General features: G+C 41.4%; 1 protein-coding gene across 3 annotated transcripts in view; it reads left to right on the top strand.

The window, feature by feature from the left end:
• zbtb24 (zinc finger and BTB domain containing 24) overlaps positions 1 to 13,807 on the top strand; it is a 63,310-nt gene that overhangs the window by 4,338 nt on the left and 45,165 nt on the right. For all 3 annotated transcript variants that reach the window (XM_063040774.1, XM_063040775.1, XM_063040776.1), the window contains exon 2: positions 751 to 1,745. In XM_063040774.1, coding sequence (XP_062896844.1) covers positions 785 to 1,745 — 961 coding nt within the window. In that variant the 5' untranslated portion in view covers positions 751 to 784. The remainder of the gene's footprint in view (positions 1 to 750; positions 1,746 to 13,807) is intronic.

The following is a 13,807-nucleotide window of genomic DNA, read 5'->3' on the forward strand; positions in this document are numbered from 1 at the left end:
CCCTCCCCCTCTCCCCCTCCCCCTCTCCCCCTCTCCCCCTCTCCCCCTCTCCCCCTCCCCCTCTCCCCCTCTCCCCCTCCCCCTCTCCCCCTCTCCCCCTCCCCCTCTCCCCTCTCCCCTCTCCCCCTCTCCCGCCCCTCAACCCCCCCCCACTCCCCACTCTCTCATACTCTCACGCTCTTAGCATATGTGCTCTAGTTTTAGACACCCTACCAGGGGAAACAGATCTAGCCTTATCCAATCTTTCCTGATAACTCAAGCCCCAAATCTTGTACCTTGACCATATCTTGGTTCCTGTTCAGTTTGTTCTTTTCTCAGTGACATCCTGCAATGTTTGCATCCCACACTTTGCCTCAACAGCTCATAGCTACCATTTCTCCAGGTGCTCCACTTAGCCTGGATGTGATTGGCCCGGAGACTGATGCTGTCCATAAGTTGCAGCTCCTTGATTCTAATGATTTCAGATGTTTTATTCAACTCTTGTTTAATATGAACCACTGAAAGAACTGGTGTGCTGAAGAGTGAAAGACTGTTTAGTAAGCTAAAAATAACACAAAAGTCTCATGCACATTGTCTGACATGGAACAGTCCTACTGTAAAGAAAACAATGATAGTGATCTTGTATTTATATTACTATTCACATCAATATTTTTGTGATAATTGTAAACTAACACCATTGTATAATTTACAGATTACTTAAAAAGGTATGCTAATTACTTGAGTGATTAAGTGGTTTGCTTTGTTTTCCAGGAATGCCATGCGTATTTGACTAATTATCACTAAAATGACTGAAACATTGGCTGATGTCCCTCCCTCTTCCCTTGTCATCCAGTCTAAGACTTATAAAGACACTATTTTGACGAATTTTGAAGAACAAAGAAAGAGAGATTTTTTATGTGACATCACTCTGATTGCTGAGGATGTTCACTTCAAAGCCCACAAAGCACTGCTTGCTGCCAGCAGTGAATATTTTTCCCTGATGTTCGCTGAAGAGAGCCAGCAAGGCCAGGCTATCTACATGCTTGATGGAATGGCTGCAGACACCTTCAGAGCCGTGCTGGAATTCATATACACCGGTCGGCTGAATGTCACAGAAAGGTCCATTCAGCATATTGTGACTACAGCTGAGGTTCTGAAAGTGAATGATTTGATCAAGGCATACTCAGACTATCAAGATAACCATTTGCATGTTAAGGTATCCCTAGCTTCCAATGGAATCAAGGTGGTCGTCGTGGAACCCGGTGTTGATGATAATCAGCCTTCGAAGCCAAAACGCAAGAGGGGAAGGCCCCGGAAATGTGAGCAAGTGCAAGTAGAAAGCAATGATGTTGACAGTGAGCCGCCTCTGAATGGCCCACAGGAACATCAAAACAAACTTGGACAAGCCACAGAAGAAATTAATTGTAAAATAAACTGTAAGGACAACAGTGCAGGGAAACAAAGCAGGAAGCCATCAGAATCAGAAGCCTGTCTCGATATTGGGACAGGTGCAGAGTCCCCGTTGCAAGACGGTTATGAACGTAGAATAGCAACATTGGTGGGTCACAGCCGCTATAGCAACCGTAGAATTCAAAGGCCCATTAAGTTAATGGGCTACAAACTTGGAATGGTGGAGGAAGAAGAAGAGAAAGTACGGAAGCGAGGGCGAAAGAGGAAGTATCCAGATATAGAAGCTAGATGTAAAGACTGTGATAAAGTATTTAAGAATCACCACTTCTTGACTATACATCGAAGGACACACACAGGTGGGAAAAAATAATGATTTTTGTGTTTGGGATAATTCTGTAACAGTGGTCTGGAGCACTTTCCCTACAATGCATGGATTTTCCCTATAAGAGCCCATGATATTACAAGAAAGGCACTAGCATGGACAGAAGATTGGATGACTGGCAGGTGAGAAACAGTAGGAATAAAGGGGGCCTTTTCTAGTTGGCTGCTGGTGACTAGTGGTGTTCAGCAGGAGTTGGTGCTGGGACCACTTCTTTTCGTGTTATGTATCAATGATTTGGATGATGGAATTGATAGGTTTTGGCCAGGTTTGTGGACGATACAAAGATAGGAGGAAGCGCAGGTCGTGTAAGGAAACAGGGAGTCTGCAGAAAGACTTAAGCAAATTAGGAGAATGGTCAAGGAAGTGGCAGATGGAATACATTGTCAGGAAATGTAGGGTAATGCACTTTTTCAGAAATTAAAGGTGCAAAGAAACTTCAAAGTCCTACTGCAGGCCTTAAAGGTTAACTGAGTAAAGATTAAAAGAGTAAAGTCAACACTTCAGGCCAAGACCCTCCTGCTGAAGGTTCTCTGCCCAAAATGTCGACTGTCTTTTCCATAAATGCTGCCTGGCCTCCTGAGTTCCTCCAGCATTTTGTGTGTGTTGCTTGGATTTCCAGCATCTGCAGATTTTCTCTAGTTTGTGCTTAAAAGATTTAACTTGCAGGTTGAGTTGGTGGTGAGGAAGACAAATGAAATGTTAGCTTCATTTCTAGAGGACTAGAATATAAAAGCAAGGATATAATGCTGAGGCTTTATAAGGCATTGGTCAAGCTGCACTTGGAGTATTGTGGGCAGTTTTAAGCCCCTTATCCAAGAAGGGATGTGCAGGCATTGGAGAGGGTTGAGAGGAGGTTCACGATCATAATCCCGGGAATGAGGAGCAGCTCTGGAGCTTAGAAGATGAGGGTGGAGTTCGTTGAAACCTATCAAATATTGAAAGGCAAGATAGAGTGGACATAGTGAGGGAGTCTAGGACTAGAGGGCCTAGCCTCAGAATGCAAGGATGTCTCTTCAGAATGGAGATGAGGAGGAATTTCTTTAGCCAGAAAGTGGTGGATCTGTGGAATTCATTACCACAGATGGCTATGGAGGCAAGATCATTGGGTATTAAAGCGGAGTCTGGTAGGTTCTTGATTAGTAAGGGCATCAGACGTTACGGGGAGAAGACAGGAGAATGAGGTTGAGATGGATAATAAATCAGCCATGATGGAATGGCAGAGCAGACTCAATGGATCATATTATGCAAGGGGACAAGAAGTTGACACGGTAAGATAACAACTTAGAATCTTCTACTTACAAATCTGCAGGGGAATATGATATTGTATGTTTCTTTTAATGCATGTGTATGTACTACAGTTTGAATACACACTCAGTGGCCTCTTTATTGGGTACATCTGTACACCACCTCATTAATACAATATCTAATCAGCCAATCATGTGGCAGCAACTCAGTGCATAAGAGGTACAGTTGCTGTACTGACCAAACATCAGAATGGGGAAGCAATGTGAAATGTGATTGTTGGTACCAGATGGGGTGGTTTGATTATCTCAGAAACTGCTGATCTTCTGGGACTTTCATGCAGAACAGTCTCTAGGGTCTATAGGGAATGGTGTGAGAAACGAAAAAATAGATCCAGTGAGCAGCAGTTCTGTGGGTGAAAATGGCTTGTTAATAAGAGAGACAGGAGATGAATGTTCAGACTGACAGGAAGGTGACAGTAACTCAAATAAATTGGAGGGAGGAGACGATGGCGGCGCGATGCAGCGCGCACAGCCGTTCAGAATGAATATCGATATGTGTAACTAGGGGGCCGTGCACAATCCGGATTTGATGGGGACAGCCGTGAGAAAGCGCAGGGGAACATCTGGAGCAACTTCTGAAATGCCTGCTTCGCTGCCGCTGCTACTGTGCGATCGAGAATCTCCGGAGCGGAAGGCCCCAAATCCTCGGCTTTGCGTATCGCCTGTTGCCGGGGCCGGGGTCGAAACGCTCGGCAGAGATGGTGTTCGGTGCTCGGTGTCGAATAGGTGATCGGAGGCTCGGAGTTTTTCAGACGGACTCGGAGTCGGGCTGTGGTCGGATGCTTCCGGAATGCTGCATCGGCAAGTTGGTGGCGCTGGAGGTTTACCGTCTGTGTGAGATGATGGGACTTTCAAGAGACTCTGAGACTTTAACTGTGCCGTGGTCTGTTCTTATCAAATTACAGTATTGCTTTGCACTGTCGTAATTATATGTTATAATTATATGGGTTTTGTTAGTTTTTAAGTCAGTTTTCATGACATCATTCTGGAAAAACATTTTTATCATTTCTTAATGCATGCATTACTAAATGACAATAAAAGGGGACTGCATGTCCTCATAATCCTAACTGCATCACAACAAGCAGAAGAGCATCTCTGAATGCACATCATGCTGAACCTTGAAGCAGAAGAGCACAAACATAAACTCGGTGTATATTAAATCTATCCTTTTTAATTAAACAATTTATCTAGCATATTTCACTCCAAAATACTATCTCTGATGTGATTACCCCTGAGGTCAATACCACTTTTTTATTTGCCCTCCATGCTTGAAGAATTATACTTTGAGACTCACTGTCTGGGCCAGTAGACTTCACATTCCATTTCACCGGCTTGTGAAGCCCCAGCTGCTTCTCCACAGCACTTCTAATCCTTACACTTTACTGCTGTACAATATGGGTGCACAGTAGTGGATCTCCTACTTTGACCTCAGTGAAAGGCAAGATCTACCTACTAAATCGTTCAGAGAAAAAACAGCTCAGATTGTACTTCCAATTTGAGGCCTTTTATTTGGGTGAATTGTATTTGAGTTACACAAAATACTTTTGTCAAACTTTCAAATTAATTCAAACAAGAAAACACTGTAACTAGCATATCAAACAGGCCATAGCTGTCTTTCTTTAAGAATATTACAATACCTCACACCTTTAATTCTAAGTTTCATTATTTAATTTTATTTCAACACGAAAAATAAATGAATAAAAATTGACTGTTGCACTCAGTGTGATGACTAGGGCTGAATACTTTCTGCTAGTTCCCTGAAATTTGGCTCATAACTACAGACAGCCAGTCTGAGACAGTCTGTGAGGTGTAGGGTTGCCAACTGTCCCGTATTTCCCCCGCTAAGGTAGAACATTCCTATGAAACCTTTTGTGCTGAAATGCTTTACGCCGAAGAAGCAATTACTATTAATTTATATGGAAAAAAATTTTGAGTGTTCGCAGACCCAAAAAAAACCTACCAAATCATACCAAATAACACATAAAACCTAAAATAACAGTAATATATAGTAAAAGCAGGAATGATATGATAAATACACAGCCTATATAAAGTAGAAATAATGAAAATTAAGCCAAAACTGATTCGTGGGGTAAAAAAAATCGGCACATCACGAATGCACACACAGGTGCCCGTGCAAGGCTTCGTAGTCTTTCTCGGGGTAAACACAAATGTCCCGGGATTTGACTGCTACTTTTGTCCCTTATTTGGGAGTGAGAAAGTTGGCAACCCTAGTGAGGTGTCTGTCAGTAAGTCAGCTCCTGTACTTAGATTTAATAATTTTCATCTGTGAAAATGCAATTTCACATAGATAAGTTAACCTGAAGTAGGCACTGACTTTCAGTGCTATAAAACTAACGTACAGACCGCACATTGCTGGGGCCCCATCAGTAGTAATTGCCACCAGTTTATGAATGGGGATGTCATTTTCACAGACATACTTTTTTAAAACTCATTGTAAATATCCTCACCTCTCGTTCTTTCCTTTAATTGCAAAAGAGTGAGGAAGTCCTCCTTTATTGTAAAATCCTGGAAAGCCATTCTGACAAATACAACAGGCTGAGCTGTTTGCATTACATCCAGGGATTCATCGAACTGTAGTGAAAAATATTCACAGTGTGACAAGTCGATCCACGTCCTCTGACAGTGATTCTACCCTCCTTGTCACTGTTGCAGGGCCAAACGGTATATTATGTATTGCGGTTGTGATGCTGTTTTTGTTTTTAAAGTCATTAAAAGCAGTCTCTGCAGTAATGACCATTGTTTCCTTGAATAAATCGCCATCTGTAAAAGGCTTCTTGTGTTTAGCCAAAAGGTGACTTACACGAAATGATGCTTCAATAGCAGCCTTATTTTGAGCAGCATGATTTGTGAAAAACGATTGCTGGGCCTTCAACCCCGATTTCAGCTCAACTTTCCAGGCATGAATTGCGCTCTTTGGGGGGTAGGCGTCTTTAAATTCCTGGTGGTTGGTGTTGTGGTGCCGCTCCAGATTCCCTCTTTTAGTCAGTGCTTGTGTTTGGTGGCACAACATACAAACACACTTGTCTTTCACCAAGGTAAATAGAAATTCCTCTTCCCATTCTGGATGGAATTTGTAGGTTTTCACCTTCTTTCGTGGAGCCTCCGCTATGCTATCAGGGTATCACGAGTGACTGCCGAATGCGTCACCTCTGATCTGAGCCGACATTCACCTAATTAATTAGCTTGTTTATTTCGGCTTTTTTTCTTAAAGATGTGCTGTGTGCATCCCGACTACCGGTGCACCCCTGCATGCTTCGCGGCCCGGAGGTTGGGGACACTGTCATATATTGATGTTTGCAACAGTCTGTACCCTTACCTAATCTGATTGGTCACTTTGATGCAGCACAGGCTACGCTGAAAACGTGGTGCGTGGCGGGGGAACTGCACACATGCACACTGGGCAGAAAGAACGGAACTAAACCCCCGCAACCCGGAAACAATCTCTCTTTACAAACAGCTTTTTAGCGAAAATATTGCTATATTACCGTTATCCTAATTAGTATTACTTTTATAATGCTCACATTACAACAGTATTTGTGTATTTATTTTTGATTTTTCTTCGGGATCTACTGGGAAAGTCTCAAAGATCGACCGGTCGATCGCGATCGACGGGTTGGCGACCCCCAGTGTACAGTGTGTTCTCAATCTGCTGCAAAGTCTTTCACAAAGTTTAGATACTGCTACAATTGAGACATGAGGAACTTAATCACACATTCTGATCTTCACAATATTGATACTATTTCTGTTGAGCTATTAGTGTTACTGGAGTACCATCCGTCTCAGCTTTTGTTACAAATATGACATGTGATTCTCCTTGAACATGTGTAACACAATCGATTACAGACCAATCTTCACTGTTCTTCTGGTTCACTTGCACTCGGAGCAAGCATCCTCAAGAAGTTATTTGAATTTCTCAGTAATCTTCACAAGATAATTCTTAGGACCATCTCAGTATGCAAACACCATCATACATATCTTTACTCCTTGCAAATTTAATCATGAACTGCCTTTCCTCCAGTTTTCATTCTAACCTGGGCTGAATAAGTCTCAAATGTATCCCATTATCAATATTTTTTCAGTAGTGTGTCTTGTTATGGAGTGCAAGCTTTGCTTATGCAGTAGTGTAGAAGAAATGTTATAAGTCATACTTCATTGTCATGTCAATTCCATAACCTTTTTTTTAAAAATGCCCTTTTAGTAAACTACAAACTTAAGCTGTTTTCTTTGGAACTACGTGGTGAGCAGAAGAGATTTGGTCATTTCTTCAGGTGCTCTTAATTAGCTCAAGCAGAAATGAATCAATTTGTGCACCAGTATCTGGTATGATTTCTTGCAGATTTTAATTCTTCTATTGTCCAGTCTGTTCTAATGCTTTATTTCTAACTACTTGGATTAGCTGTAAACGAGAAGTTATTCTCTTTCTCATTATAATTTATATTAACTTGCTGAAATGATTCTGTACACCATTAATATACATAGAGTCATGCTTTAGGAGATTGTGTTCTGTAGTCCTCGCAAGTGATGCATCTGCAGCTCGATCTCTATTTATACCAGGCAAATCTTTATCCACTGCTTTCATATTCTCTATAGCTGTGTGTTTAGCAAGGAGATCTTCTTTAATAATTTTATTTTGCGTTTCTTCTGGACTCACTACCATGACCTCAAGGTCTGCATTCTTATTTGGTAGACAATTTGTTGTACCTTCAATAAAACCACTTAATGAGTTCATTCAGATACATGTCCATCTACTGACCGTAATAATAACTCATAATTGCCTCAGAATGCAGTCTCTTTTGTAACTCCCATACTTCCACTTCTGTGACAGGGAAATTGTTTATTTTGAAATAAAAAAGAAATATTGGAAAACTGAATTAAACACTGGGAATGTTGAGAAGCACAGCAGGTCAGGCAGCACCTATTTCTCTTTCCAGGGATGCTGCCTGACCTACAGACTTTTCCAGCATTTTCCTGATTTTAATTCATTATCTTCCCCTCTGTGGACCATAACTTACTATTATTGTGATCTCTGCATATTCCAATCTCCACAAGGTATCTGCTGTGATGATTAGTTTGGAAAATTTGTACTCCAGTTATATTCAGACAATTCTGCGCTCTCAATGGCAAGGTTTAACATCAGTTACAGAATGGCCAACAAAGGGTAAACATCATTAGTTATCAGCTAATTTGAACTCCATATATAATTGCCAGCTCCACTTATAATTCAGTGCATGTGTATGATGTCTAAGCAATTGATTTCTTAAGACTACTGTCCATGACTTGGTTTATCATTTCCCCAACTTAGCAGTTAAAGGCATGGTAACTGCAGACTCTGCAGAGGGTGGTGTGGACAGCCCAACACATCTGTAGATGTAAACTTCCCACTATTCAGGACATTTGATGATGATGATTATGAAGACAAGTAGTCCTCTTTTATTGCCATTTAGTAATGCATATATTAAGAAATGATACATTATTTCCTCCGGTGTGATATCACAAAACACAGGATAAACCAAGACTGAAAAAACTGACAAAACCACATAATTATAACATATAGTTACAACAGTGCAACAATACCATAACTTGATGAAGAAGTCCATGAGCACAGTAAAAGTTCAGGGTCTCTCAAATGTCCCACATCTCACGCAGATGGGAGAAGGAAGAAAAACTCTCCCTGCCATGCCGACCACAATCTGACTCTGAGTCATCCGAAAACTTCGAGCTCTGATCAGCTCTCCGACACTGAGTACTGAGCGCTATCTCTGTCCAAACGATTTGACCTCCTTCTCGGTCGCCAACAGCAGGCAAAGCTGGGGATTTTGAGGCCTTCCCTCCGAAAGATTCCCGATCGCGCAGTAACAACAGCAGCGAACAGGCGTTTCAGAAATTCGTCCAGATGTTCCTCTGTGCTTTCACGTCCATTCTCCATCAAATCAGAATTGTCCACAGCCCCTATTTAACAGATACGATATCATTTTTCACCGGAGAGCTGCGCACGCGCAGTGTGCCGCCATCTTCTCCTCCTGTCATTTACAAAGACAGCTGTGTAAAAAGGGCCTGAAGGATCACTGGGGACCCAAGTCACCCAACCACAAACTGTTCCAGCAGCTACCATCTGGGAAATGGTACCGTAGCGTAAAAGCCAGGATCGACAGGCTTCTTCCACCAAGCCATCAGACTGCTTAATTCATGCGGACGTAACTGTATTTCTATGTTATATTGACTATCCTGTAGTACATAATGTTTATTATAAATTACTATAAATTACACATTGCACAATTAGATGGAGACGTAATGTAAAGATTTTTACTCCTCATGTATATGAAGGAGGTAAGTAATAAAGTCAATTCAATTCAAGTCAAAGCCACTAGAAGATGGAATTGTACAGGAAATTATTAGAATTAAGAGTTTCCTTATAGCACTCTTTCCCTCACGTTGGTAGTTTGAATTCAGAATCGGCTTGCCTATAGAAGGCAGAAGGTGGAGGTAGCTGGATTTTTTTCTGGCTGGAAGTCCAGCCCAAGTGGTGTTCTACATAGGTTAGTGCTGTGAGCTTTGTTATTTGTGTTATATATAAATAACTTGGTGGATGAAAATGTGAATAGTTGAGTTAGTAAGATTTTATACAACACAGAGTGGTGGATGGTGAAGAAGGTTGTCAAAGGATACAACAGGATGTAGAAAATTACAGGTATGGGCAGAAAAATGGCAAAGTTGTTTAATCCAGACAAGTGTGAGATGTCACAAACAAGAGAAAAATCCTGATGAAGGGTCTCGGCCTGAAGCATCAACTCCTTACTCTTTTCCATAGATGCTACCTGGCCTGCTAAGTTTCTCCAGCATTTCATGTAGTGAGATGTTGTACTTTTGGAGACCAAACGCAAGGCGAAAGTATTCAGCTAATGGCAAGACCTTTAGCAGCATTGACGTACAGAGGGATCTTGGATCCCAGGTCCATGGTTACCTGAAAATAGCCACTGAAGTAAACAGTGTGGTAAAGAAGGGGTATGGCATGCTGGCCTTCATTGGTTGGGGTGTTGGTTAGGAAGTTAGTTTTTGCAGTTATGTAAAACTTTTTAGGTCACACATGGAATGTGTGCAATTCTGGTCACCCCATTACAGAAAGAATGTGGAAGCTTTGGAAATGGTGCAGAAGAGATTTACAAGGATGCTGCCTGAATTACAGGGCATGAACTATAAGGAGAGTTTGGACAAACTTTGGTTTTCTCTGGGACATCAGAGGCCGAGGAATAAAATTTTAGAATATTATGAGAGACAGAGACAGGGTAGACAGTCATATTATTTTCCTCAGATGTCAAATACTAGAGGTCATGCACTTAAAGTGAAAGGGGAAAGGTTTAAAGGAGATGTACAGGGTGAGTTTTTGTTACACAGGATGGGCTGTCGGCAAGAAGTGATGGAAGCAGATACAATAGTGGCATTTAAGAAGCTTTTAGACAGACTCCTGAGTATGCATGGATTAAAGAATTATGAATCATTTACAGGCAGTGTAGATTTGGATTATTTACCAGTTTGGCTGTGGGATGTTCAATGATGTTCAGTCATTAGGGGCTCCACTCTGGATTTGCTGTCCGGGTTTAGTCCTGTAGTCTTTGTCTCTCCCAAATCTGCCCACAAGGCAGTGGGACTACTTACCCATAGCTGGTCCACACACTGGTGGGTCTACGTGCTCTGTGTGCAGAGGTCAGCTCTCCTCCCCATCTTCTGTAGTTCAGCCTGAGTGCGAAAGGAGTTCAGTTTCCGTGTGTCACCAGTGAGGAGGCACTACATGAGGCTTGCTGTTGGAGAGGCTATGTACTGGCAGGGAGAGACTTACACATTCTGCTCTCCTTTTCTCTGAAAAGTGAGAGCGACAAGCACCACCCACTACACTGCCACACTAGATGCATCATAACAACTATATTGACACATTTAGGACAGGATCATACCACTAACATAATTTGCTGCTCTGGGTAATGAACAGTGGTGTAGCAGAAATATTGATGCAGTGGCTGAAGTTTCGGATTTCGCTATTACAGTGTTCACTCTATTAGGTACACCGGTAACCTGCCCGTTACTGCAAATATCTAATTGCCCAGTGATGTGGCAGCAACTCAAGGCATAAAGGCATGCAGAAGTGGTCAAGGAGTTCATTTTTTGTTCAGACTGAACATAAGAGTGGAAAAGAAATGTAATTGAAGTGACTTTAACCATGGAATGATTGTTTGTGCCAGAAAGGGTGGTTTGAGTATTTCAGAAATTACTGATCTCCTGGGATTTCACACACAGTAGTCTCTAGAGTTTACAGAGAATGGTGCAAAAAGAGAAATCATCCAGTGAGCAGCAGTTATGTGGATAAACACATTTTGTTAATAAGAGAGCTCAAAGGAGAGTGGCAAGAGTGGTTCAGTTGACAGGAAGGTGACAGTAACCCTAGTAACCACACAGTGCTGTGTAGAAGCACATCTCTGAAGGCACAACACACCAAACCTTAAAGTGAATGGGCTACAGTTGCAGAAGACCACGAACATACGTTCAATAGCTACTTTATTAGGTACAGGACATACTAATGAAGTGGCCACTGAGTATAAATTCAAGTAATTAAATGAATCTAGATTTTTTTTTACAAAGGCAGGCTAGTTTTAATATTAATAATGATACAGTGCTTTACTGGCTGATATGGAATTGCCTCTTAGTTCAAGGAATATTTAGGGATGGACAGTAAATATTGACATTGCCTACAATGCCTGTGCTCTGTGAACAAATTAAGGAAATTAACTGGAAAAAGCTGAATGGTCTTATGTTACCCCAATACGTATTATGTGATGCAGTCACCAATAACCCATGTTTTTCCAGTTAGTTTACTTCCACTGCTCCTTCAGTTTTTAGCACATAAGATGGGGTCTGGGTTTAAAACAGACCAATTTGATTTGTCTTTAGGCTTCGGTGCTTCTGAATTCATAAAGGTATCATATTTGGTCTTGGAATTTGATCTTTTAACTGGACACAACTCAGAATATAAACTTGTATTACCATGGTTTGATTTTTAATTGGAGTGCTATTTTCTGTTTAAATTTTGGATTATTGTCCATAACTGAATTTTTACATTTTTATGGACTTTTCTCAGCGTAGATTTCTTGATTGTGTCTAACTCCTAAAATCGATACTTTGTTCAGAACAGAGCGCAAGGCAAAGGAAAGTTCATAATAGAAAAGACCTATGAAGGTATGTAGTTCAGAATCTATCCTGAAACATGACAACATTAAACTCAATACATTGGGAGGAAACCAAAATGGTAAATTGGTTTGTCTTTGTCACATGTACGTACATACAGTGAAAAACTTTGTGTTTTTCATGCCATCCATAAGGATCATCTCATCACATCAGTGCATTGAGCTAGTACAAGGCAAAGCAATGACAGAATACAGAGTAGCTGCAGTTACAGAGAAAGTGCAGAGAATAAGTGCAAGGCAATAAAAGGTAGAGTCTGTCTTATATTCAGGGAATGTTCTATACTCTTATAACTACTCATTCTAACAAGCCACAAATATGCTGGGAGTTTTCAACATTGTACAAGCTGGACTGTAAAGATGATTAGAAATATAAACAGAGGGAAGGTTGAGAGAATACCGGGACTGCACTAACAATTGCACTGTTCTTTTGCATAAGGATGGTCATGTGAGGTTTAAGCCTCATATGGGGGCTGAATATTTTGCTTCACTTTCTCAAGGCTAAAAGTAAACCAATTATTCCTACCAGATGATTCCGGATGAAATTGGAATTTAGTGTTGAGACAAAAGATATGGTTCTCTCAATCTTCAGCCAATTTTTTTGCTTTGTGGACGAAGCTGAGGATAATAAGATCATGCTGAAAACCAATATTAAGGATAATAGCAGATCAGTTTAAAAATCAATTAGTGCTGGAGTTCTTCAAGAATGTAGCAGAGAGCATGAATGAAAAAACACGAGATGTAGTGAACTTGGATTTCCAGAAAGTATCTGATAGGAGGGGAGGAGAAGATGGTGGTGCGACGCAGCATGCGTGGCCGCTCCGAATTGATAACATATTTGTTAAATAGGGGCCGTGCACAATCCTGATTTGATGGAAACGGACGTGAGAAGCACAGAGGAACATTTGGAGAAACTTCTGAAATGCCTGCTTCACTGCCACTGTTACTGTGCGATCGAGAATCTCCGGAGGGGAAGGCCCCAAATCCTCGGCTTTGCCTATTGCCTGTTGCCGGGGCCGGGGTCGAATCGCTCAGCAGAGATGGTGCTCGGTGTCGGAGGTCTGGTCGGAGGCTAGAAGTCTTCGGACGGTCTCAAAGTTGGATTGTGGTCGGGTGCTTCCAGGATGCTGCATTGGCAAGTTTGCAGTACTGGAAGCTCATGGCAGGGAGAATTTCTCTCTTCAACCTTCTGCGTGAGGTGATGGAACTTTCGAAAGACTTTGAGACATTTTTTTTACCATGCCCATGGTCTCACGGTATTGCTTTGCACTGTTATAACTATTTGTTATAATTATGTGGTTTCTGTCAGTTTTTTTTAGTCTTGGTTTGTCTTGTGTTTCTGTGATATCATTCTGGAGGAACAAATTGTATCATTTCTTAATGCATGCATTACTAAATGACAATAAAAGAGGACTGTGTGTCCTCATAATCTAATCTAATCTAAACTGTCACGTAAAAGGTTATTGAGCTTGAAAGAAGCGTTG

This window comes from Mobula hypostoma, chromosome 2 (assembly GCF_963921235.1).
Source record: "Mobula hypostoma chromosome 2, sMobHyp1.1, whole genome shotgun sequence".
Taxonomy (NCBI): Eukaryota; Metazoa; Chordata; class Chondrichthyes; order Myliobatiformes; family Myliobatidae; genus Mobula; species Mobula hypostoma.